The sequence below is a fragment of the Hylobates moloch genome, unplaced genomic scaffold, assembly GCF_009828535.3.
Source record: "Hylobates moloch isolate HMO894 unplaced genomic scaffold, HMol_V3 SCAFFOLD_1, whole genome shotgun sequence".
NCBI lineage: Eukaryota > Metazoa > Chordata > Mammalia > Primates > Hylobatidae > Hylobates > Hylobates moloch.
This window is the reverse complement of record NW_026652276.1, coordinates 209,671,493-209,696,051: the sequence shown is the minus strand read 5'-3', so window position 1 is coordinate 209,696,051 and position 24,559 is coordinate 209,671,493. Positions and strand designations below refer to the sequence as shown.

General features: G+C 57.0%; 4 protein-coding genes across 9 annotated transcripts in view; 1 reads left to right on the top strand and 3 right to left on the bottom strand.

Moving 5' to 3' along the window:
• The window catches only part of KCP (kielin cysteine rich BMP regulator), a 33,438-nt gene extending 31,815 nt beyond the window's left edge, over window positions 1-1,623 (top strand). For all 5 annotated transcript variants that reach the window (XM_032761655.2, XM_058426542.1, XM_058426528.1 and 2 more), the window contains 2 exons: window positions 704-1,010; window positions 1,183-1,623. In XM_032761655.2, coding sequence (XP_032617546.1) covers window positions 704-1,010; window positions 1,183-1,451 — 576 coding nt within the window. In that variant the 3' untranslated portion in view covers window positions 1,452-1,623. The remainder of the gene's footprint in view (window positions 1-703; window positions 1,011-1,182) is intronic.
• A 7,904-nt stretch (window positions 1,624-9,527) lies between these two features.
• On the bottom strand, window positions 9,528-12,471 carry SPMIP1 (sperm microtubule inner protein 1). Its single transcript, XM_032761665.2, has 2 exons — window positions 11,613-12,471; window positions 9,528-9,794 (listed from the first exon to the last, which is right to left on the bottom strand). The coding sequence occupies exons 1-2, from the start codon at window positions 12,037-12,039 to the stop codon at window positions 9,685-9,687; spliced, it is 537 nt and encodes a 178-aa protein (XP_032617556.1). The 5' UTR covers window positions 12,040-12,471; the 3' UTR covers window positions 9,528-9,684.
• Window positions 12,472-12,597: 126 nt separating this feature from the next.
• Window positions 12,598-15,646, bottom strand: ATP6V1F (ATPase H+ transporting V1 subunit F). The gene is made up of 2 exons (XM_032761666.2): window positions 15,397-15,646; window positions 12,598-13,084 (listed from the first exon to the last, which is right to left on the bottom strand). Exons 1-2 carry the CDS (start codon window positions 15,552-15,554, stop codon window positions 12,883-12,885), a joined length of 360 nt encoding a protein of 119 aa, XP_032617557.1. The 5' UTR covers window positions 15,555-15,646; the 3' UTR covers window positions 12,598-12,882.
• A 3,497-nt stretch (window positions 15,647-19,143) lies between these two features.
• The window catches only part of FLNC (filamin C), a 28,754-nt gene continuing 23,338 nt past the window's right edge, over window positions 19,144-24,559 (bottom strand). For both annotated transcript variants that reach the window (XM_032761653.2, XM_032761654.2), the window contains 9 exons: window positions 24,194-24,436; window positions 23,728-23,997; window positions 23,498-23,635; window positions 23,087-23,202; window positions 21,751-21,883; window positions 21,480-21,656; window positions 21,066-21,284; window positions 20,184-20,393; window positions 19,144-20,091 (listed from right to left, as the gene is read on the bottom strand). In XM_032761653.2, coding sequence (XP_032617544.1) covers window positions 19,904-20,091; window positions 20,184-20,393; window positions 21,066-21,284; window positions 21,480-21,656; window positions 21,751-21,883; window positions 23,087-23,202; window positions 23,498-23,635; window positions 23,728-23,997; window positions 24,194-24,436 — 1,694 coding nt within the window. In that variant the 3' untranslated portion in view covers window positions 19,144-19,903. The remainder of the gene's footprint in view (window positions 20,092-20,183; window positions 20,394-21,065; window positions 21,285-21,479; window positions 21,657-21,750; window positions 21,884-23,086; window positions 23,203-23,497; window positions 23,636-23,727; window positions 23,998-24,193; window positions 24,437-24,559) is intronic.

The following is a 24,559-nucleotide window of genomic DNA, read 5'->3' as shown; positions in this document are numbered from 1 at the left end:
AACCCTCTGGCATGGAAAGCGGGGAAGGGAGGTGAAGTCACAGAAGATAGGCTTTTGGGCTTTCAGAGAGGTGTGGGGGCTTCTTGCCTGTCTTGGTGCTGGAGAGGTAGGGTGGCTTGTTAAAAGAGGCCTCGTTGGTCGGGCAGGGTGGCTTATGCCTATAATCCCAGCACTTTGGGATGCTGAGGTGGGCGGATCACCTGAGGTTGGGAGTTCGAGACCAGCCTGACCAACATGGAGAAACCCCATCTCTACTAAAAATGCAAAATTAGCCAAGCCTGGTGGTGCATATGCCTGTAATCCCAGCTACTCGGGTGGCTGAGGCAGGAGAATCACTTGAACCCAGGAGGCAGAAGTTGTGGTGAGCTGAGATCGTGCCACTGCACTCCAGCCTGGGCAACAAGAGCAAAACTCTGTCTCAAAAAAAAAAGAAGAAGAAGAAACCTCGTTACTTGAACCCCCAAGCCTTGCTTTGCCACTCACTGGCTGTGTGACCTTGGACAAGTGCTGACCTACTCTGGCCTTGGTCTGTCCATCTGTAAAATGGGGACAAAAAGAAGGTAGACAGTACTTCCTTTGCTGTTCTTTTAGGGAGGTTTGGGGACTAAAGCAAATGACTGAGTGGGAAGTGCTTTGAAGAGCATGGCATGCAGAGGCCAGCTGCCAGTGGTGCTGTCACATCAGGGCTGCTCTCCCCACCCAGGTCTCAGAGTGGCTGGGGCCTGGCCGGCCCTGTTCTGCAGGCCGAGAGGTGGATCCGTGCCGGGCAGCAGGTTACCGTGCGAGGCGTGAGGCCAATGCCCGGTGTGGGGTGCTGAAGTCCTCCCCATTCAGTCGCTGCCATGCTGTGGTGCCACCGGAGCCCTTCTTTGCCGCCTGTGTGTATGACCTGTGTGCCTGTGGCCCTGGCTCCTCCGCTGATGCCTGCCTCTGTGATGCCCTGGAAGCCTACGCCAGTCACTGTCGCCAGGCAGGAGTGACACCTACCTGGCGAGGCCCCACGCTGTGCGGTGAGGGGGTGATGCCCGCTGCAGGTTGGGGGAGGGTCGGCACAGAGAAGAAGGGCAGCCCGGAGGGCTCAGGGTGGGACCGGGGCAGGTATGGCAAGTCTCGCAGGGGTACGCACAGCAACTGGGGCAGTTTCAGGTGCCTCGGTAACCCCGCCTCCCACTCCCCCTGCAGTGGTAGGCTGCCCCCTGGAGCGTGGCTTCGTGTTCGATGAGTGTGGCCCGCCCTGTCCCCGTACCTGCTTCAATCAGCATATCCCCCTGGGGGAGCTGGCAGCCCACTGCGTGAGGCCCTGCGTGCCTGGCTGCCAATGCCCTGCAGGCCTGGTGGAGCACGAGGCCCACTGCATCCCACCCAAGGCCTGCCCCCAAGTCCTGCTCACTGGAGACCAGCCACTTGGTGCTCGGCCCAGCCCCAGCCGGGAGCCCCAAGAGACACCCTGAGTCAGGACAGTGGCCGATCAGGGTTCATCAGGCCAGGAGTCTCCCCTTGGCGAGCAGTTCCCACCCTGGTTAGGGCTGTGGAGAGAATGCCCTGCCTGGACACTGGAGCCTGGGCCCCTGCCCTGCAAAGACCCCCGCCATGTTGAGTCACAAGCAGTAAACTCTAGGCCTGCCCGAAGGCTTCCTTGTGTGTGTGTATTTCCTCCTGGTGCTGGGACAGAGGCTGGGCTGCCAGGAACATGGGGACCAGTGATCAATGGCCACAGAATCACAGTACCATGCTCACTCCTTGCACCTGCATGCCTGGGCTGCCCCACCCAGCCACTCCCTGGTGCTGTCTGGGAAACCCTGCAGTGGGTAGAAGGAGGACCCTGGTGCCCTGGTCTTAGCCCTGTGCTCATTCCGTGTAGCAGGCATGATGCATGGCCCCATGTGGTACCTTCTGTGGATCCATGTGGGATCTTGCAGGGGCTGAGGAACCACGGAGAAGGGGCTGCATCAGAGAATGGCGTCCCCCTTCCTTGTGGCTTGGGGATACTGAGTGTGCAGGCACCTTCTGGGCCACTCTGAGAGCTAGTGACACAGGGACCCAATGCCTGGGGTGAGAAACAGAAGCAATAGACCGCAATACAGTGTGGACATGTACCTGCGTGTGCACACAGAAACACACACAGGAACACACATCCCTCAGAAACCCAGATAAACACGTGCAATGCATACCTGCCTGCCGTCACAGCCACACCCACCCTGGGCAGACATGTGGGCAGTAGACATGTGGACGTGTAAAGGCAGTATACATGTGGGCGTGTAAAGACGTCACTATAGGGAGGGAACATAGGTTTTGAGATAGAAAAAGTCCAGAATTCAAGTTTTCTTTGCCGCCTACCAGCTCTGTGACCTTGGTGTTTTAGGGACCTTGGTCATGAGGTCAGGGGACTCCATCCTCATTGCTCCCTGACATTCCAACAGGGAGTGAAGGGCTTTGTGCTCGGGCAAGGACGCAAAAGAGCGCCAGGTTGAACTGGAGGCCACTTAGCTGCTTGCTCTTTCACCGAGGCTGTTTTCTGGCCAAGAGGGGGGTCAGCTCCGTTCTCTCATGGAATGGGGACAAAGTAGCCAGCAGGCAAATTTGCTCACGACAGGGCAGGATGTAAAGATGGCAGAGCTCCTGCACTCAGCCCCTCTCCTGATTAGATAACTTATATGACCTGTCTATTCATCTGTGAGATGAGGATGATAGTCACAAGTGTCTGGTATGTGTCGGGGAATGAACAGTGACGCATGGACAGCACTTACTAGGTGGACAGCATGGCCAAGCATGTGGGCAGTGCTCGCTGGGGCAGGGCCTCTTACCACTCGCCTCTTGCTGATGGACGGCCTGGGCCCCCAGGACCATGTCTTCCCAGAGAGTATCACATCTATCCATCTCCAGATGAAAAAAATGCTGCCACATGTTAAGACAAGCTATTCCTTTTTTTTTTTTTTTTTTTTTTAGGAGACAGGGTCGTGCTCTGTCACTCAGGCTGGAATACAGTGGCACGATCACAGCTTACTGCAGCCTTGACCTCCCAGGCTCTAGCAATCCTCCCATCTCAGCCTCCCAAGTAGCTGTGACTACAGGCGTGTGCTACCACTCCTGGCTAACTTTTTTTTTTCTTTTTAGAGGTGGGGTCTTGCTATGTCACCCAGGCTGGTCTCGAATTCCTGGCTCAAGCCGTCCTCCCACCTCATCATCCCAAAGTGGTGGAACTGCAGATGTGAACCACCACACTTGGCCTAGTAGAAGTTGTTTTCTGAGTCAGTCTTCTTACCTATAAAGTGGGGATAATAATAGAGCCTACTTCATAGAGTTGCTGCAAGAAAGGATTATATGTACGAAGCGTCTTCATTCCAGCACAAGCTAAACTGTTGGTAGCAGCTGCTGTTGCTACCCATATTGGGCATATTGTGTGCCCAAATAATGCAGCTGTGCGGTTGATGTGCATATGTACGCGTGTACAGTATATGTCAAACAAATGCTCGCTGGGGGCTGTAAACAAGCATATGCGTACACCTCCCTCTCTCAGGGTCACACTGCTCACTCCACGCTGCCACCCGTAGGGCCATAAAAGCCATCTCAGAGGCAGGCCAGAGTCTATGAGGCTTGGCCGAGGTCCAGCCAAGGCTCAGGTATCAGGCCCTGCGTTATTGAGATCAGAGCCTTTGTCCTTCCTTGCTCCTGGCTCTTGGTTGCCTGTCCTCTGTTTCCCTCCAGGCTCCGCATGGCGCAGGCAGCCACCCCGGGGGCCTCAGGGCTCCCCTGCAGCCCCAGGCAGGCCTTGGCTTTGTACCAGTATCTCTTCCGGTGCCCCGCAGGTCCAGGCCAGCTCCCGGCTGCACTTTGGCAGGTGAGGGAGGGGCACTGCCTCAGAAGGAAGGAGACAGGCGGGGACCTGACGCCACCTTGCCCCTCCAGGTGCAAGAGGGCCGCGGGTGTCCCCCAGGGCTGGAGCTGCCCACTGTGCTGCTGCAGATGGAGCGGAGCCGGCCGGCCCAGGAGCAGGTAGGGGCTGGCCGGGGGTGTGGCTGAGGCCAGGGTGGGTGCCCCCTCACGCTCTGGCACCCCATCTTCCTGCAGCTCCTGTGGGACTTGGAACTGCTGACTGGTGTGGAGCTGGGCCTCTTCTGGCCACCCCAGGCCCAGTTTTTCGGTCCGAGGGGCCAGGCCCAGCATGCATGTCAGCCAGGTGGTAGCATGGGTGGGGACCCAGAGCAGCCAGTGAGTGGGTAAGGGGGTACGGCAGGGACAGAGGTTCTGGGAACACTGGGGCCCTGCTGTGGTGAGGGCAAGCAGAAGGGGCAGGGTTTTGGAGACAGGGCTAGGTTTGAATCTCCATGCTGACCACCCCCGTGGGCTCTGAGTCTACCTTTCCTCAGCTAGAAAATGCCCACGAGGCCGGGCGCGGTGGCTCACGCCTGTAATCCCAGCACTTTGGGAGGCCGAGGCAGGCAGATCACCTGAGGTCAGGAGTTGGAGACCAGCCTGACCAACATGGAGAAACCCTGTCTCTACTAAAAATACAAAAATTAGCCGGGTGTGACAGCACATGCCTGTACCTGTAATCCCAGCTACTCGGGAGGCCGAGGCAGGAGAATCACCTGAACCTGGGAGGTGAAGGTTACAGTGAGCCAAGATCGCACCATTGTACTCCAGTCTGGGCAACAAGAACCAAACTCTGTTTCCCCTAAACCCCCCAGCCAAAAAAAAAAAAAAAAAAGAAAATGCCCACAAGAAGAGATCTTTCTCTAAGGGCTGTCGGGAGGAACAGTGGACTCATGGGCTACGCCTGGCACACAGGGCCTGCTCTTTCCAGGCAGGCTGTTATTCTCATTCCACAATTAACGACTGTCTTGGTCAAATCACCTGTGTGGTGACATCTGGAAGCCTTTCCATGTTACCGCAGCGTGGGAGGAAAGTAGCCTGGCAGGGTCCCAGAGAGCAAAGGCACTGATGCCCAGTGTGCCCCTGAAACACAGTGGCCCCTCCCTCCAGGGCTGCAGCTGGGCTGAGGCTCCAGAAGGGGGGTGCTGTGGTGACTGGGCCCAGAACAGAGCTGGGAACTGGGAATGTGGGTTCCAGTCCTGGCTCAGCCACCAGCTGTCTGAGTCACTTTGGGCAGGTTGGTAGCCCTCTCTGGGCCAAGACACTCTCCACTGTAGCAGGAGGGGTGTTCATGGTGCAACGTAGGAAGGGTTCAGCTGACGTGGCTGGAAAGAACTGTGGTCTCATCTGAGGCTCAACCGGGCAGGAGGGATCCATTTCTAAGCTCCTTTGTGTGGAGGAGAAGGGGTGGGGGGTCACAGAGGGCATGAATTCCAGGAGGCAGGGATCATTTAGGGATTATTTTAGAGGCTGGCTGCCACACTGGGCGATGGAACCCTGTGGACTAGGGTGCCCCCAACCCTTCCAGAATTCTAGGCTGCATCCTCTACCCCAGGACAGGGACTCCCTGAGCCAAAACCATCAGCTCCTGGAGGGGTGAGTCTCCCCGGGGAATCCTGCCTTTCCTTCTGTGAACTGGGCTCTTTCCCTGTCACCTTCTGCAGTCCTGCCTGGTGCCCCTCATTATGCCTCCTGGGCTCTTAGTTGCACCCATGGTTGGCCCACAGCCCTTGGAAAGGTTAACCTCCAAATTCCACCTCCCAGGATCTGGTGATGGGGGAGGAGGGAGGGCACTGGGGGCGGCCACCTGGGACTCAAGTGTTTGGATGCTGGGGTGGGGGTCTCGGGAGACTGGCAGGCAGACTCCCTCCCATTCCAGAGCCCATGGGCCCAGAGGGGTGCATCAGAGGCAGACCTTGAACTCCTGTAGGGGGCAGGAGGGAGACCTATCATCAGCCCCAGATCTGGGTGAAGCCGGGAGTGGTGCAGACCAAGGGTGGGAGAGCCCTGGAGGACCTGCAGAGCCCACACGCAGTACGTCATCAGACAGCCAGGAGGGCAGGGGGCCCCTGGGGCTGGGGCAGCCAGACTGGATTGGGATGAGGCAGGAAAGTCCTCTCCCCATGTTGCAGGACTTCATTCTTCACTCATTCGTCATCTCACACTTCCTGATGGAGTGCCGGGACACCCCGCGATGGCAAGTAGGTTTTATTTGATGTGCCAGTTCCACCTGGTTGGTACCAGCTGTCTTAGGCACTGTGTCCAGTAGGATTGTGATGCTAAACCGGGGTTCAGGGGAGAAAGTTCAGGAATGAGCATCACTGGCTGCCCAGGGATGAGGAAAGAGAATACCAACTCCAGGCCACCTGTTTGCCACCCTTCAGCCGGGCAATGGAGATATACAGAGAACAAGGAGACTAGGTGCTTGTCTTTAGATCACAGGCTAGAAATAGCATGACAATAAACAGGCAGTGGAATGGATACTGTGAGCCTTGAGCTATTAATTTAAATGAAACACACTCTCAAATTGTTTGTTAAATAATAGATCTAGCAGAGCCATAAGCTTTTTATTGTTCCATCATGCACATGAGAGAGAAGAAAAGTGCCAATAATTATTTTCTGATGGACAGAGAAGTTTTTACAAGTATTTTACATCTTGAGAAGACAGGGATATCAATTACAACATTATTACCAGAGAAATAAATTTTCTAGTAAGACAACAGATGAGAATTACAGAAGTGGGAGGTTGGAAATTGTTTTTGCAGTTTGTAGCAATTACTTCTAAAGGCCCGGGAGTTGCCTTTGTTCAAAAAACTCTTGGAAACATGTATTTTCACAGAGAGTGCACCCGTTTGGTTACTGTTAGGAATATTCACACATCTGTATATTGCACAAGAGAACAGGATGCAGTATTCTTGGGAAAGTTCTCAATTTCAGACCTTATGAAATCCCTTTTAACTGGTTTTATGAATGCAGAACAGCTCTCCTTCCTCCACAGCTGCAGGGGAGCGGCAACACATCATCTCTTTTTTTAGATTTCTTTTGTTAATTATGAACACTTGCAGTTTTTAGGCCAGGCTCTGGCCTAAAATTTCATCTCGAATTTCCTTTGATTTTGCTGTCAGAAACAAAGAAAAGGATAAGGAAGGTTTTTTCTGAATAAGAGTAAAAAGTAAGACACCCAGAGCGGGTTTCTTCTCTGGGCCTGATGGGCACACCAGGGCAAAGTGGGAGTGGCCGGTGCTGAGGAACCCAGGCGTCCAGCACCGTGACCCTTCTCACTCCCAGGCCTCCTGTGCTGGTCTTGAGGAAGGGGCTGTGCAGGTCCCTCTGGAGTGGTCTGCCTTGGCTGGGAGGATGAGAAAGATGGGGTGGGCTGTTGGCAGGCACACCTGACAAACAGGTGCGTGGCTGGCTGATTGATGAACTGTGACAGCCTGAGTTTCAGACAGCGCCCTCAGGGCACCCCTAGCCATGCACTGGGACTCCCTAAACTTCCTGGCTCTAGTCTAGGTGAACTGTGCATGAGGGGCTGGGACATGAGCTCCCAATACTGGTCTTTCTTCCTCAGGCTCCTTACAAGAGCTGAACCCCACTACCAGGAGGAGCTTTGGGGTGCCAGGCAGCTCAGAGTGCAAGGTGAAAAGGTCAAGGGTCTCAGGTTGGGGATGGCAGGGGTGGGTCTGCCTGGGAGGAGGCTGCTGGGGTGAGGGGGAGGCTCTTCAGTGAAGCACCTTCCACACTACATAAAATGGCTTTAACAAATTCAGGAATCAGGCAAGGGCTGGCCCCTAAGGTCTGCAGGTTCCCTCTCAAGCCTGGGCCCAAAGTGCTCTTCCTTTCCAGGACCTGGTCCAGAGGGAAGAGAGGAGTGAGGCAGAGCCTGAGACCCAGGAAAGAAAGCTCACTCCCGGGACCCCTGGGCCGCGGGACTTGCCCTCCCAAAACCTGCCTTCCCAAGATGCCCTTCAAGGGCTGGGCTCGGACCCGCACCTGGGCCAGGAGAGAGCAGAACTTCAAAGACCGCCAAGGATGGACACCCCTCAGAGTCCGAGAGCGGAGGACCCTTAGGATCAGAAAGCAGAGACCCTTCAGCGTAAGAGAGGGGAGGCCTCCTGGGGCGAGATCAAAGATGCTCCTCAGAGTCAGAGGGTGAAGACACACGGGGGCCAGAGCCCAAGGGCTCCTCAGGGTCAGAGGGAGGAGGCGCCCCTGGGTGTGAACAGGGGCGCCCCTCAGAGTCGAAGAGAATTTAGTCCTAAGTGCCAGGGAAAGGCGAGTTCCCAGAGTCCGGGGAAGAAGATGCTGCGGTCTTGGGAAGGCAATATCTCACAAGCCTGGGAGGTGGCTCCCGGAGAGGCCACTGTACAGCCCCCAGAGGAAGGCGGCCCCCATAGCCATCTGAGGGACTCCTGCGGGTCCCTGAAAGCACAGACTCCAAAGCCCGTGGGCAGGGAGAGCCCAGACCTCCGGAGAAGAACTACCACGCTGATGCAGGGCATGACCAAAGGCGAGACACAAAGGTCGGCACCGGCGGTGGCAAGGCTGGGGGCGGCCCGGGAGGGGGCGTGGGCTGCGCTTACCGGCCCGAAGCCACCGGCCCGGCGGCGGCTCCCAGGTAGCGGAGCCGAAGCCGTGATGCCAGCGACCCTGTGCGCCGAGGTACCCGGGCAGCAGGGGCTCCTCGGGGCTCTCCGGGGACCCCAGGCCTGGAGCGCGATCCGCACAGGCTGCAGGGCGCTGGAGTGGGCCCCGGCCCGGGGGAGCAGGAGGTGGGCCAGTCTCGGCTTCCGAGTGTCCTCCGGGGTCGGGGGGGGGGCGGCACTGAGCGTCCCAAGGCCTAGAAGGCCGCGTGGCCGGCGCCCCTCAGCAGCAGAAGACGGCTCTGCAGCGGCCGCTGGAGCTGCACAGCGCGGCCAGGCTGCGGCGCCGGCGGGACCGTAAGCAGCAGCGGCTCCTCCGGGTGGGTCCCCACGCCGGGATCGGGGCCTGCCTGGGGCGGGCGGGGCACCGAGGGGCGGCCGGACGCTGACTGCCGCCTCTGCAGGTCCTGGAACGCCTCCACATCGCCAGGAACCGCCACTGCCGGTTTCACCCCGTGGGGCTCCCGCCCAGTCCTGCTCAACTCCCGCCACATGCAAGACCCTTAGAAGGCAGTGGGGCCACAAGGTGCCGGCGCGGGGCAGGGGCCGAGCTTGGCCCGCCCGGGTCCCTTTGAAGTGAGCGCACTGCACTCTGGCAGTGACTCGGGCGGGACGCGAGGGGCCAGTGTGCCAGGTGCTGCCCCGCCCGCCCCACTGAGCCGCGGACGCTCAGTGCTCTGCACCGCCAGGAGGACGCGGCTGGGCGGTGGCGCGCCATGCGGGAGCAGCTGGAGCAGATGCATCGGGAGAGGACCGAGCGGCTGCGGGCCCTCCGGGCCAGGTGAGGGGCGGGCAAGGAGGGGTGTGGCGGTGGCAGGAGTCCCCTTTCCCTGGCCTCCGAGATGACAGGCCGCTCTCTCCCCAGGAACACCCAGAACTTCCTGGAACTACTGTGTTCCCCTGATGCTGAGGATCCCGTGCCTGCGAAGTAGTGCTCGCCCTTCCCAGCCCCCTCTGGTCATTGCTGAGTCCTCAAAGGGATGATTAAAGAAATGAGGGTTACAGAAAAAGCAAGAGGGCAACTTGCAGGTCAGATAGTTTCAGAAAGGCCTGAATGCAGCCTCAGAGCCAGGGAGAGCAGAGGGGCACAGTCACACACAGCAGCTTTGCCCCACCAGGAGGCCTGTTATTTCTTCTTCCCTCCCCTAAGCCCACACCTGGCCCACGGTCAGAGGGCCAGGTCTCGGGGATCAAGCAGTGCGAAGGCCCCGTTCTTGCGGAAGAATGACTCAATGCGGCACATCTTGCAGGAGACCAGTTCTTGCTTCACTGGGGGGCCTGGGAAAAGATGTTAGAGGCCAAGCATGGGTTCCTGAGAGAGGGACAGGCAGAGCATGGGAGCCCTGTCTGTCTGCACAGCCCTAGGAAACCGTCAGTGGAGTAGCCACTTTGTGGAAACAAACAGAAAGTGCTTTGGAGGCATGGGAGCTACGGGCAAATATTGGGAGCTGGCTGGATGCCAGGATACAGCAGCCATCTGCCATCATTACCCTAGCTTCAGAATCCTCTACCTGCAGGGAGGGGGGCCGCCCTAGCCTGCTTGTCACAGGGACAGACTGTGGAGAGATGGGACTTCCTTCTGCCTCCTGCTCCCCCCTTCTAGGGCTTGCCTCCTGCTTTTGTTAGAAAGTTATTTCCCTGACTTCTCCTTTAGGGGCCTAGGGGAAAGGGATGTTTGGGGGCAAAATCTCAACTGAGTCAATCCCCAACCATCCGCCTTTTCTGCAAGACACTCAAGCAGCTGGAGAAGGGCACAGGCCCGAGGAGTCTCACTTGACATTCATGAGCACAGACAGCAATGGGACGTGCAGCAACATCGCCCAGCAGCCCTGCCTGGCACATGCCTGTTCCACACCTTTCCTCTTCATCTCATTACTCCACTGCCTCAGCTCAGCTCCCTCCCCGCTGATGGCCTTGACTCAACCTCACAGAAAAAAGACTCAGCCCAGATGGACAGGCTTCCTGCCAGTGCCATCCCCTACCCGCCTCTGGCTCAGCTCTCCTGCCCCCACTCCCATCAGATTCCAGCAACTTGCGCTCCCTAGGAGATTTCATGGATTTAAATAGCACCTATAGGCTGGGCGGTGGCTCATGCCTGTAATCCCAGCACTTTGGGAGGCCGAGACAGGCAGATTATGAGGTCAGCAGTTCGAGACCAGCCTGGCCAATATGGTGAAACCCTGTCTCTACTAAAAATACAAAAAATAGCCAGGCATGGTGACACACGCCTGTAGTCCCAGCTACTCGGGAGGCTGAGGCAGAAGAATCTCTTGAACCTGGGAGGCAGAGGTTGCAGTGAGCCGAGTTCGTGCCACTGCATTCCAGCCTGGATGACAGAGTGAGACTGTTTCAAAAAGAAAAAGAAAAAAAAAAGCACCTATATTCAAATGACCTCCGAATTTGCATCTTCAGCTCTGACTTCAATCCAGACTTATAGACACAGCCACTCTACAGACACTTCAACTATAACATAGCCAAACACACATGGCTAAATAGGACCTGTTCATGCACGCTCCAGCCCTGACCTCTCCCAGTCTTCCCTGTCACTGCAGCTTTAGCTAAACACCTGGGCGATTGATCTCTCTTCCCCTTATTCTCATATTCTATCCATGGGTGAGTTCCACTGAGTCTTCCCCCAAAACATCCTGAATTGATTTCAGCTCTATTGCTGATCCCTCAGGCCACTATACCGCAGGGTAACAAAATAGATGCCCAACTCATGTGCCAGATTCCACCATTTCCCCTGGCCTACATACAGGTCAGGGTGACTTTTTAAAAGGTTCATCAGTGTCACTCTTGAAATCTGCTTAGAACCCTCCATCAGCTTCCCTGCACACCAAATAAAATCCAAACCCATCCTTATCATCTGGCTCCCTGCCTTGGGTCCTCAGAAAGGCCTTTCCCGACAATCCAATAAATAGCAGCACATGGCCGCTGCCTCCCTGCCCACCGCCACTCCCTAGTTCTGTGGAATGTGTCGACACTTCTTGGCCATCTCTTTGCTGTTTATGGTCTGGACCCTTCACTAGGATGCCCACTCCCTAGCACATGGCTGGTGCTCTGTCTTTGAGGTGATTTCCAAGAGGTTGGGCTCACCCAGCTGCCAGCCATACATGAAGCTGGTGGTGACGGGGAAGAGGTATCGCATCTCTGGCATGTCCAGTTTTCGAGTGTTGAGGTAGCGGTAGCGCCCCTGGAAGTCGTGTGAGATGCCTTCATACAGCAGGGCTCGGGTGACAGGTGGTACCGGGTACATTTCCGACATCTCCTTTTCAGGAGCCTCTGGGACAGGGCTGGGCACCTTGGAAGGGGCTGATTTGGGGGCGGGTGGGGGTGACAGTGGGGCTTTGGGGTGCAGGGTGGGCAGTTTGACGGGCAGGCGGGTTGCAGCCTTAGCCTTCTGCTTGGCCTTCACCATCGACCCATACTTGCGGTACCATTCACAGTGCAACATCTTTTCCCTCAGATATTCCTCCTTCCAGAAGTTCTGCCGTAATGTGTCTATGTTGAGCTGCCGTGACATGGTGGCCAGGGAAGGAGTGGCACCAGGGTGGCCGCAGCTGAGGGGTGAGCACAGCAAGCAGAGTGCTTCTGATGGCGAGTGGCTGCCCTGGCACCGTCACCCGGCAACCATGCCTCACCTCACACAGGGCCAGGGTTCTACTTGCCATGCCCCCAGCAGACCCCATGAGCCTGGCTTCCTGAGGCAGCCTGAGGCCAGGGCACACTGGCTAAGAGCCCTGCTCCCCAAAACTCCCGCAGGGCCCACGCAGGATCTGGCATCACAGGCTCCCAGGTTTCGTGTGCTTTCTGCTTCTGTCTTTTGGGTCTGGCCCCCTTCCCAGCCCAATGCCAAGCAAGGTGGGGGAGGCAGGAGCTGGGCTCAAGCCTCCTCCCATTCCTCCCCAGAGCAGAGCTGGTCTTCTCTTTTCCAAGGACCAGTCCTTGAGTTCTGCCTCCCAGCACAATCCTCCTGGGCCAGCTCTTCTATGCCTGTCTTTGGCAGCACTTTTTCCATCCTTGCCAATCGAATCTGCCCCATGGCCTCACTCCACACGTCCTTTCCAGCACCCAACCCATCTGGAGAGAAGTAAGAATATGACTTTAATTTAACATCAACAATGACATTGTGTAACAGCACAGGGAAGAGGTAGTGGAGGGAGATGGTCAGGCTTCCTGTTCCTTAACCAGCTTTGATTTTAACAGCAGAGCCCCAGCAACCTAGAAGCGCCTCACCTAGCCTCTTAATGGGAGTGGGAAGGGGCAGGGAATTGGAAATCAGAGGCTCAAAAAGCAAAGAAGGCTGATGGCAAGCCTGGGGAGAGGCCTGGAAATGAGGGAAGGGCTGAGGGCTATGAGCAGTCCCCTAGCGCAGGTCTTCCGCAGTGAACATGCCCCTGGCCCTGCGCAGGATAGAGTCCTTGGCGGCGTCATATGGGTGCTCCTTGGAGGGGATCTCCAGGACAGCGGGGATGGAGTGCTGGTGGGCGTCCAGGGCATGCCGCACCATCTCTGCGATGTACTGGTTGATGAGGATGATGCCAATGTCATCCCGGTTTAGAAACTGCCTGTGGGGAGAGATGAGAAGGGAGTCCAGGGCAGCTCTGGGGGCTGCCGTCTCTCCTACCCAGGCAGCCCTCTCCAAGTTGTTGGGCTGGGCTGTGGAGGGGAATGAGCATGACCCAGAGGGCACAGAGGACAAGGGGAAAGGCTGCCACGCTCAACCCTCTGTCAACCCTACCTAGAATCAATTTCATCCCAAAGCGGAGGGTCACGCTGATTAGGGTTGGCTTCTACAACACTGCCTGGAAGGCTTCCAAGTGAACTAGTAATGAAGATTCATTAGGGTGTACACTGGTGTATTCAATATGCAGTGATGGTGTCAGAAAGGGGAAGGATAAGATTATATGTATGCAGATCCCTTTTTACATGCAGATACTGAAGGCCGGCTGTGATGGCTCATGCCTGTAATCCCAGCACTTTGGGAGGCCGAGGCAGGTGGATCGCGTGAACCCAGGAGTTTGAGACCAGAATGGGCCACATAGTGAGACCCCCATCTCTCTCTCTCTCTCTCTCTATATATATATATATATACACACACACACACACACACACACACACACACACACACACACACACACAAAAATGGCTGGATGTGGCGGCATGTGCCAGCTACTTGGGAAGCTGTAGTCCCAGCTGTTTGGGAGGCTGAGGTGGGAGAATCACTTGAGCCTGGGAAGTCGAGGCTGCAGTGTGCTGCAATCACCCCATGCAATCCAGCCTGGGTGACAGGAGTGAGACCCTGTCTCAGAAAAAAAAAAAAAAAAAAAAAAAAGACACATTAACTTTTAAAAAGAAAACAAATTATTTAAAAATAGGGCTGATGAGACCACTGAAGGCCTCAAGGTCTATGCTGATGAGGGTGGTGGAGGGGTCAGAGGGAAAGTTTGGCATGAACCAAGATCACAAGCTAGGAAGAGGACACTCTGATGAAGGAATCACACTTTCTGCACAGAAAGAACCTGGCCTTGTGCTCCTCCTCTCCTGTGGTCACCCACCCATTCATTTGTTTATTTTATTTTATTGAGATAGGGTCTCCCTCTGTTGCCCAGGCTGGAGTGCAGTGGTGGATCTCGGCTCACTGCAGTCTCCGCCTCTCAGGTGCAAGCAATTCTCTTTCCTCAGCCTCCTGATTTGTTGGGATTACAGGCACCCGCCACCACGCCTGGCTAATTTTTGTATTTTTAGTAGAAATGGGGTTTCACCATATTGGTCAGGCTGGTCTCAAACTCCCGAGCTCAGGTGATTCACCCGCCTCCAAAAGTGTTGGGATTACAGGCGTGAGCCACTGCACCCAGACTCATTCATTTACTGATTAAAAACTACTTGCTGAGCACCCACCCCCTGCCAGTCACTGGGTTATATTTGATCTCCGAGGTCCCTTTTGGTTGGAAACATAAAAAATTCTTGAAGTAAAATTTGTCCTTCTCCCATGATAACTTGGGTCACTTTACCAGACAGCTTAGAGATCGGCAGATAACAACCTCTCAGGTCGGGGACTACCTAATACACCAGGCAGCAGGAACCAGTCTCAGCCAGCAGCCCCGGGCTGGACTGTTTGGGGGAAACAGGTGAGTGGTTTATTCCTGAGACTTGGTACAGGGGCCCTGGAGAAGGGGTGAGGGATAAAATAGGAGGCTGGTATCCTTAATTTCAGTCACCAGGACCCCTGGTGGATTAAAAGCATGCCTGCGCCCACACTCTGACCTAAGGCAGGGAGTGAGGGCTTGAGTGCAAGGTCTTAGCAGAAGGCTCTCACAGTCCTGACATTTTCTGCCTACTGTGCTCAAGACCACAAGGAAATTCCGAGGCCGCCTGAGGAGAGCTGCAAAGAGTGTGTGTGTACCTGGCTTACCAGAGGCAGAAGGGGTTGGGATTGGGTTCAAATTCTAGCTCTACCTCTGCCGACTCGTAATTTTAGTGTGTGCCTTACCCTCTCCGAGCTTTAGTTTTCTCACCTGTGAGTAGGACAAAAATCACCCCTGCCTTACAGGACGATAGTGAGCCTCCAAAGGAGGGGAAAGCAGAACAAAGTCCAAGCCCACTGTCTAGGCTGTCACGAGCTCTGTTCCCCTTCTTTCATGACACACGATCATGTGAGGTGGGGAGCTCGTGAACCTGACACAGCTTCTGTCCCACCGAGCCCCAAACGGGAACTTGGGGCGCGGAGGCCTCCGCTCCGGAAGGGCGGAAGGACTTTCAGGATCGTCCACTCACCCCCGTCCGGGCCTCACGCCTCGGTCCCCGGGCCGCCTCCACCCTCGCCCCGCACTCCACCGGGCAGCAGAAGGGCCCGTTCAGGCCTCGCGCGGTACTGTACCGGAAAGTGTCTTCGATCTCATTGATGGTTGTATCCTTCTCCACCACCAGGAAATTGGGGTGGCGGTTCTTGTTAAGCTCCCCTATGCCGCCCAGCAGGAAACCAGTCACCGTGTCCTCGTCTCCGATCACTGCGATGAGCTTCCCCCTCCCCGCCATCCCTGCAGCCGGGAAGAGCTCACCCTAGAGCACCAGAAGCCACTGAAGCCCCGCCTCCGCCGTACGGCGCCCCGTCGGCCTCACCCCTCACCCTTCGGGCATGCGCAGTCTTCCCAGTCGCACTTCGGGACATGCGCATTAACAGCAACACAGCCTCCATGTGAATACGCCTGCGCTGTAAAGACAGGCCCGAACCAGGGGACTACGATTCCCAGAAGGCTGCGCGGCACCACGCCCTTCGCGGGCATTCATTCGTTCATTCGTTCACTCGCTCGTTCCTTGGTTCATTCGTTCAACAAGCGCTTTGAACCTGACGCTGTTAGACGCCGAGACCCCAGAGAAGAGACGAAGTTACTCATCTCAAGGGCAGGGTCTGGGTCTTTGTCGTGTATGTATGTATGTATGTAACTATGACACGTAGTTAACAAATAATACAGATTTGTTGAATTAAAGGAATGCAGAAATTAGTGATGATACTGCCTAGTGGGAAAGTCAAGGGAACAGGCGACTACAAAGCTGTGTGTTAATAGTTAGAATGTGAAAAGTATATGGAAGCACACATCCATGGTAACTAACCCGTGGAGAGAGGGGGCGTCCAAAAAACCCTTCCCCAAGAAGCTTGCTTCAGATCTAAGCTGAGACCTGAAGGACCTGCAGGATGAAGGGGATAGACGTGAGGACAAGACGGTGTTCTAGGCAGAGGAACAGCATGTGCAAAGGCGTACTGACTAGAGAGCGTAGGGCCGTCAAGGAAAGTTAAATAATTGGTAAGGCCGGGCATGGTGGCTCACGCCACGCCTGTAATCCCAGCACTTTGGGAGGCTGAGGCAGGTGGATCACCTGAGGTTAGGAGTTTGAGACCAGCCTAGCCAACATGGCGAAAACCCGTCTCTACTAAAAATACAAAAAATTAGCTGGGCGTGGTTGTGGGCGCCTGTAGTCCCAGCTACTCTAGAGGCTGAGGCAGGATAATTGCTTGAACCCGGGAAGCGGAGGTTGCAGTGAGCCGAGATTGTGCCATTGCACTCCAGCCTGGGCGACAGGGCAAGACTCTGTCTCAAAAAAACAAACAAAAATAGCCAGGCATGGTGGTGCACACTTATAGTTCCAGGTACTCGAGAGGCTGAGGCAGCAGGGCTTGCTCAGAAGTTCAAGGTTACAGTGAGCTATGGTCTGGGCACTGCACTTAAGCCTGAGCAGCAGAGCGAGACCCTGTCTAAAAAAAAAAAAAAAGGATCTGCAGGCCAGGTGTGGTGACTCACACCTGTAATCCCAGCACTTTGGGAGGCCGAGGCGGGTGGATCACCTAAGGTCAGGAGTTTGAGACCAGTCTGGCCAACATGGTAAAATCCCATCTCCACTAAAAATACAAAAAAAAAATTAGCCCAGTGAGGTGGTGTGTGCCTGTAGTCCCAGCTACTCGGGAGGCTGAGGCAGCACAATTGCTTGAACCCGGGCAAGGGAGGTTGTGGTGAGCTGAGATGGCGCCACTGCACTCCAGCCTGGATGACAGAGCGAGACTCTGTCTAAAAAAAAAAAAAAGAAAAAGAAAAAAAGGATCTGGAAGTTATCCTGAGGACAGAGTTATCCTGAAGCTGCTGAGGGATTTCAGGTCACTCACTGTGACTGTGCTGTGTGCAAAGGCGAAACTGAGGGAGGAGAAACCAAATTGGGAGGCCATTGTGGGAGATAATGGTGGCCAGAACTCAGGTGGTGATAATAGGAAATGCAGAGAAGTAGGTAGAGCCAAGCGATATTTAGATATTTAGGACAAAACTCGTTTCAGAGTGGATGTGTTTGGGGAGTGAGGTAGAGAGACCTGGGTGACTTCCAGGTTTCTGGCCTGTGCAGCACATGGATGGGAGTAACATTCCCAGGAAAGTGACCTCTGTGAGATGAGCAGGCTGAAGGGGAAGGAGCCACTCTTTCCTCCTCCCTTTTAACCAACCGGCACTCCTGGTGTCTGGCATGGGGTTTGTGAGTTTGGAGTGCTTGAGATGTGCATATGGTCTGGTCTGGCGATTGTATGTGTGATAAGCTTGGGATTCGGGCACACCTGGGTTTCAATCTGTGCCCCACTACTTTAAAGTATGGTTTGAGACTCATCACTGAAATTCCTAGGGCCTTGGTTTCTTCAGATGGTAGTAGCCCCACCTCATAGGGCTGTTATGAGGATTAATGAGGAAGGGCCTGTAAGGCTCAGCACCCAGGGCCACACTGTGGTTGGCTGGAAGCAGGTAGGCTGGAGGTCTGTGAGCTTATCAGCCACACACAGGTGGAGGCAGCCGAAGCTGAGGGGGAAATTAGGGGTGAGGGTGAGTGGGGCAGAGAGTGAGGAGGGGTGTTTGGGAGGGTGTGAGGGAAGAGGGAGGAAGCACAGAGGCTGGTGAGAGGTGAGAGAGGTGGGGAGGTCAGGGATTAGGAGTTGGGGCCTCATGGGTTTTTCTGCCAGGCCCACCACCATGTGCTGACATGCCCAGGTGGGTCTAGATTGTAGGATCAGTTGAATGAAAGGCTTCTTTTCCCTGCTGCAGCTACTCAGCTGCTCATTTATTCATTCATACCCATTCACTCACTCAGTCACACCCAGGGCCAGGGAGCTCCGTCTGGTAGGGAGCCGTGGATACACGGTGACAGCTCAGGGTCGTAACTGCAGCTAGAGATGTGTCCCAGGGCAGTTTGGGAGCTGGGGGCACTGATCCAGGAGGGGTAGGGAGGGGTCCAGGAAAACTTCCTGTTGGCCAGGAAGATGAAGAGGGTGGGGAGGCAAGGGTGTTTCCGGGCAAGGGCCCAAATTATAGCATGGGTGCCCAGTTACCTAGAGGTGGTGAAGGGGGGTTGGAGGTGGAGGGTACAATGGAGAGTGGGCTTGCTGCCCGACTCATACGGCTAGGGAGGCTGCTGTCTGAACCTGGGGGGCCTTGGAGAACTTGTCAGGAAGAGGAGACTTTACTCTGGAGCAGGAGGGAGTCACAGAGGGCCCTAAACCAGAGAGGGGCATATACTCTCTTTAAAGTGACCCCCCTCAAGCTGCAGCATGGAGGGGAGGTTGGAGGGAGCTGGCCAGGGCAGGGCTGGTGCAGGAGTTCAGGGGGGAGGCCCTGTGCAAGCTCAGTGCTGGAAAGGGGCATGAAACAGGCCAAGTTGATTCAGGAACTGACTGGGGGGAAGGTGCTGAGTCTGCAGGTGGTTCTGCCTGCCTGCTGGTTGAGGAATATTCCTGTTTGAGTCAGTGCTCACTGTTTTAAAGTCTTAATTTGAAAAACATCCTTGAGGTCAGGCTGAACTGAAACTGGCCTCCCAGGGGTCCTGGGGCAGTACCGTAGAACACAGTATCCACACCCTGTACTGTCCACGAACTCTCCCGCTGGGACCCCTTCCCACATCCCCGAGCCCCCACCCCCGGTTCTTTCAAGCACTCTGCCAATATCCCAGACCTCACTTCTGCCCCAGGACCTTTCCCTAGACCTGGGTCAATCTTCCAGGGGACAGCCAGGCCGCCTCTGCCTCCCCGGGCCCGGTTTTTCGTGTGGCAGGCCAGAGGGCAGCCAGCCACACAGAGCACACCCGCAAGGAACAGCCAAGCCTCTGCGACAGCCGCACTTTATTTGGAGTTTTCCACCTAAGCAGCTCCCAGCTGAGCCGCCTGACATGTGCAAAAGTCCCCTAGAAAGCTGGGCCTCGCCGTGTGTAAAAAAGGCCCCCCAAGGGGCAGAGCCGTGCAACCATTTTAAAAAAAGAGACAGAGAGAGAGAAATCCGGCCCCCTGGGGGCCTGGCTTGGGCGGAGTGCACATCGCTCGGGCCGGTCCATGTGCCAGGCCACTCCTGCTGGTTCAGGGGCTGTTTTCTTCTCTGATTGTGCTTTCCTTTCCAAGTCCTTAAAACTCTGGGGTTGTAGCCACCAGAGAGACCAGACCAAGTCCTCAGGGGCAGGAGGGTATCTGGCCGGCAGTGCAGTTTGAGGGTGACCTCACACACAGACACCCACAACACAATGCTCCCCCACTGCTCAGCCCCGCCAGAAAACTCAGGGCTTCCCTGGCCACACAGCCCACTCGTCAGCCCCTTGTGTCCCAGCCTCTGCCCCTGAGCCTGGCCCCAGTCTGCTCTCATGTCACATTCCCAGGGCGGGACACTGTCCTGACACAGACAAGGTCCTCCAACCCCAGGCACGGTGGGGTGGGGAGGTTGGGCCTTCACTTCTCCCCCAAGGCAGGTGTTTGTAGTGTCTGATTCTGTGCGTGTGTCTGGGTGTGGCACATTTGTGTGTGTGTGTGTGTGTGTGTGTGTGTGTAATGTGTATTTGGCTGGAGGTGGGGGCTGAGGCTGGGGAGGCACTTTTGGGATTCAAGGGACCTTGACTTTGAAGGGGCTTCCAGGGACACTTTCGTCACCCCACTTGACGATGAGGATGTAGTCCCCTTTCTCCTTGACAGTGTAGGTGACATTGTACACCCGGTTCCCCATGTGCTTCACGTACACCTCCTCACAGGGGGTCTTGGGGCCGTGCACGCCCACCATCATCATGTTGGTGCCTGGAGAGGGAGGCAGAGGGACAGGCTCACACCAGGGAGTCCCCTACTGTGACCCACACCCTCCTCCCTGACGGCCTCCCCCCGCCACCTGCCTGCTTTGCTGCAGTCCACGGTGAAGGAGTTCTTCTGGCCCACGAAGGCCTGGGACAGCCCAGGGCCCCGAGTCACCACCTTGCTGGCATCCGAGGAGAACTTGGGGATGGAGCTGTAGCTGGAGCCCCGGCTTGAGGAGGACTTGGTCACAGTCTCCACCAGAACCGTGGATGTTTCGTGAAGGCTGTGGCCTCCGGACAGCCTCGGACCTGAGGGGCGGGTGGAGGGGGCACAAACCTGGTCAGAAGGGCTTCCTGTTCTTCCTCGGGCAGGGGACCCTCGGCCAGCACTGCCACCCTGTGGGACTCACTGCCTGCATTTGAGGCTCCCCCCAAATTCCTCCAAGGGCCACTCTAGGAGCACAGCCCCATTCCCAGCCAGGGCCCTGAGCTCCAGCCCCAATTGGTGCTCCACCCCAGGGCTGGGGCCTCAAGATGCTGCGTCCCTCATCCTTGCAGCCTTTGTCTGGGAACTCAGGCTAACTCACAGAGTAAGAGTCTCTCTTTGCAAAGGAACACCCACCCAACTCATCCTACAGACAGCCTCAAGACGGAGAGCTTGCTCAATACTGACTATGTCTTCTTGGAGCCGAGGAATATGGGAAGCCAGGAGGGAAGAAAGTTTCGCTAGAGCCTGAGGAGCCCTCACAGGCCAGAGCTGAAGGAGTGAGGGGCCGCGATGGAGAGGAAGAATGGGAAGTTTACACAATCCTGCCCAACTCCATAGAATGTGTGCTGTGTAGAGCCCAGCCCACCTCTAGCCCTGGTAAACTGACCATGATGTCTGGGGGCAGACTGTGGCCTGGATGTGCATGGCCACCGGAGCCCTCCAGGCTGGGCTGGGCTGCAGTCTGGGTGGACCTCCCCCAAACCAGCACTCACCAGTGACCTTGGCCTTGAAGGGGCTGCCCACGATGTGCTGGGGGCCACCGTACTTGATGGCAATGAGGTAGTTGCCAGGGGCCATGGGAGTATAAGTGACCACATGGCCCTCAGGACACTCCCGACAGTCCAGCTGCACCTTGGAGGGGCCATCAATGGTGACAGACAAGGCCCCCGAGCCGGCATTCAGGGTGTTCACAATGAACTCTGATGACACACCTGGGGGCCAGAGATAGCAAGGCTGAGGGCAGGAAGGGCTTGTGGCCCAAGAGGGACTGGGCCCCAGCTCCCTGGACAGCCTCTGTGAGGACTCCTGGCTTAGGAAGCAGGGCCCCTGCCTCTGGAGCAAAGCAGCACCAGAGTAGTGGCCAAGCACCCCCAGAAGTCACCTGTTCCCCAGCTCCAGGCACTCACCGGTAGTGCCTCCCTCGAGCCCAGGACCGTAGGCTGACACCAAGCCTGGGTCCCCAGCCTGGCTCTGCTCCCCAACGCGGATCTTGAAGGGACTTCCAGGGATGTGGGCACCATTGAACTTGACATCGATGGAGTGGACGCCATTCTCGTGGGGGATGAAGCGGATGGTGTGCTTGTCTGTGGATAAAGGGTTGGTAGCTTAGCCTCCATCCTTCCCCTCCCCAGAAGGCCCCAGCCCGGAAGGGGGTTGGCAGGGGTAGGGCCAGCTCACCACTGTCCAGCTCAGAGACGTAGCACTCCTCCACAGCCCCCGAGGGTGTGTGCACCCGGGCATCAATCACGCCCCGGGCGCCGTTCAGCTGCACTGCAAAGGACGCCGGCTGGTTCACCTTGAGCCCCGTCTCCTGCAAAGGCCACGGAGGATGCTCAGACTCCTGGGAGGCCGGGGCTGGAGCAGTCTTCTCTGAAGCCCCACACGGTGCTCACTGTAAGCCCAGCCCAAAGGCTGCCGCCACCCCACGCCCAGCCTGGCCCCTGCCTGCCAGCCCAGCCTGGGAGCAGGAGGAGCCAGGGTCCGGTATGCAACCCTATGGGTGCACCTGCTATCCTAGCTGTGCTTGGCGTGTGGGAGATGACAGACAATGTGCCCTGTCCTGGCTGAGGAAGGAAGGGCCCCACTCTGTGTGAAGCAGGCTGAGGGCAGAGGGCAAGCGCCTGATGGGCTGTGTGGGCTGGGGGAGCCAGAGAGCTCTGAGGTGGGAAGCTGAGTTTCGCTGGCCTGGCCTGGGAGAGCTTCCTGGAGAAGGTGGACCAACAGGGAGGACCAGAAGAAGCACAGAAGGGCTCTGGGGGAGGGATTGGAGCCTGCATGGGGGAGCCCAGTTCAGGAGTGGGAGGAGGAGATGCACAAGGACTCTGGATGGGCTAATGTGACCACCCTGAGGGGCAGCCAGGAGGCGCGTGGGAGAAGGAGCTGGGGTGAAGCCCGTTCTCTGCGCCTTATGCAGAAGCTCCTTTACAGTGTGTCCCCTGGACACCTGGCCCCCTGGTTTGCATGTTTCAGTGTGACTTGCTGAGAGCCTTCCTTGCACATGTCCGCTATGACAGAATGAAAGGAACACACCACATCTCTAGAAGTCAGCACCAAGAGAAAGCAAGCCAGGCCCCTAGCGGCCTGGAGAGGATGCAGCCCAGGCTCTGCAGGCCATAGGCATTCCCTTTAGAGGAGCCTCTCACACCCTCTCTGCAAACTGGTTTACTCTTAGTTTGTATAGATTTTATACTCTCATTCTTATAAATGTTGTCATCTAGCATTCTTAGAACAGAAGGTGGAACGAACTGTAACAAGAAATGGCAGGTGGCAGTAGGACAGGCAGACACACCCTGAGAAAGGCAGAACGAGGCGTGGCATGCCTGAGTGCAAGGGTGAGCCCACAGGGTCGGAGCCCACCATCCCCAAGGGCCCTGCCTTGTGCCTTCTGAGAAGGGACTTCTAACTGGCCCTTCCACGGTCACTGCTAAATCCCTGGCCCCATGGACCTGCTGTCTTCAACTCCTGCCCATCTCTCAGATAGCAGAAACCCTCCACCCCCACCCTGGGCACAAACCTGGAGGCTGGTGACAGTGAGACGGCGAGCGTCATCCGAGAGGGAGGCCACAGGCACCACAAAGGGGCTGTCTGGGATGTGCTCATCATTGAACTTGATGGAGACCTCATAATCACCTGGGGAGAGAGACCAGTCAGCACAGATTCCGGGATGGAGGTTGGCAGGGCGGGAGCCTCCCCACCCTGGCCTTATCCCAGGAAAGGCTCCGTGGTCAGCGCTCAGATCTGGAGACAGACACATGTTTCCGAGGGTGTGGGGTAGAGGAAGATGGGGCAGAGGAAGAGCAGGGGGCCCCGGGGAGGGGAGTTCTGTGGCCCCAAGCATCTCCTGCCTGGACACTGAGCAGAAACCCAGTCTGGAAGGTCAGGCAGGCCCAGCCCCACTGCCAGTGGTTCCTGGCCCCACGCGCACCTGGTTCCTGGACGACATAGGAGACGCCGCAGGAGCCATCTTTGCGATCCTCAAATGCAATCTCCGCCTTGCTGGGACCCTCCACAGCAATGGACAGGCCCCCAGCGCCGGCCTCCCGGGTCCAGATGCTGAACTCGGCTGGGGACAGGCAAGGTAGGGGACTTCAACATCATCGCCCCTCACACTGGCTGCCCTGACTTCATCCCCACTCCTGACCACCTGCCCCTTACCTGGCACACCGGCCACACCTCGCTCCAGCCCTGTGCCTCCGGCCCGCACCTTGTGGGCACCACCTTCACCCAGCGGCCCCACAGTGAACTGAAAGGGGCTGCCGGGCACGTGCTGGCCACGGTACTTGACAGCGACCGTATGGGGCCCCATCTCCTGGGGCACAAAGCGCACGCTGTAGGCACTGTCCTCGCCCTCGACGATCTCCGCGGCTTCCATCTTGCCCGATGGGCTGGTCACCTGTGCAGTCATGTCCTGAGAGCTGGCCTCACCTGCAGGGTTTGGGGGATGTCAGGGTAACACTGGGATTCCTCCTAGCCCTGGCCCTTCCCTCCCCTGTCAGTTAAACCTCCTCCTCTGCTCAGACCTGCCCTGGCCTTCGGGGCCAGTCTGCCAGCATCAAGCCTGGTCTGCAGCACCCTCCCATCCTGCCGTGAGGACCCGGCCGGCCCCGTGTAAGGTGCTCACCCTCCTGCTGCCGGGTGATGCTGCCGAAGGAGCCCAGGCGCTCCCGGCCCAGGAAGTCCCCAAACACAGCAGGGAAGGGGTCCCCACCGACCTGGGTGGACTCCTCCACCCGCACTTCACGCTTTGTCTCCCCGCCCCGCGTTTTGCTGATCTCCGTGCGCTCCGTGCGGGTGTAGGTGTGGCTGCTGCGCGTGAAGGTGCGCGTCAGGCGCTCCTGGGCAGACACCATCTGGAACCAGTTTCCTGTGTGGTCAAGGGAGCCAGGGTGAGGGAGGGAAGCGAGGGGTGGGGAAGCAGGGTGGAGGCCCGACAGGTGGGCTCTGGCCCGGGCCAGCCCTCTCCCACCACCCGCCCCACCCAGCCTCC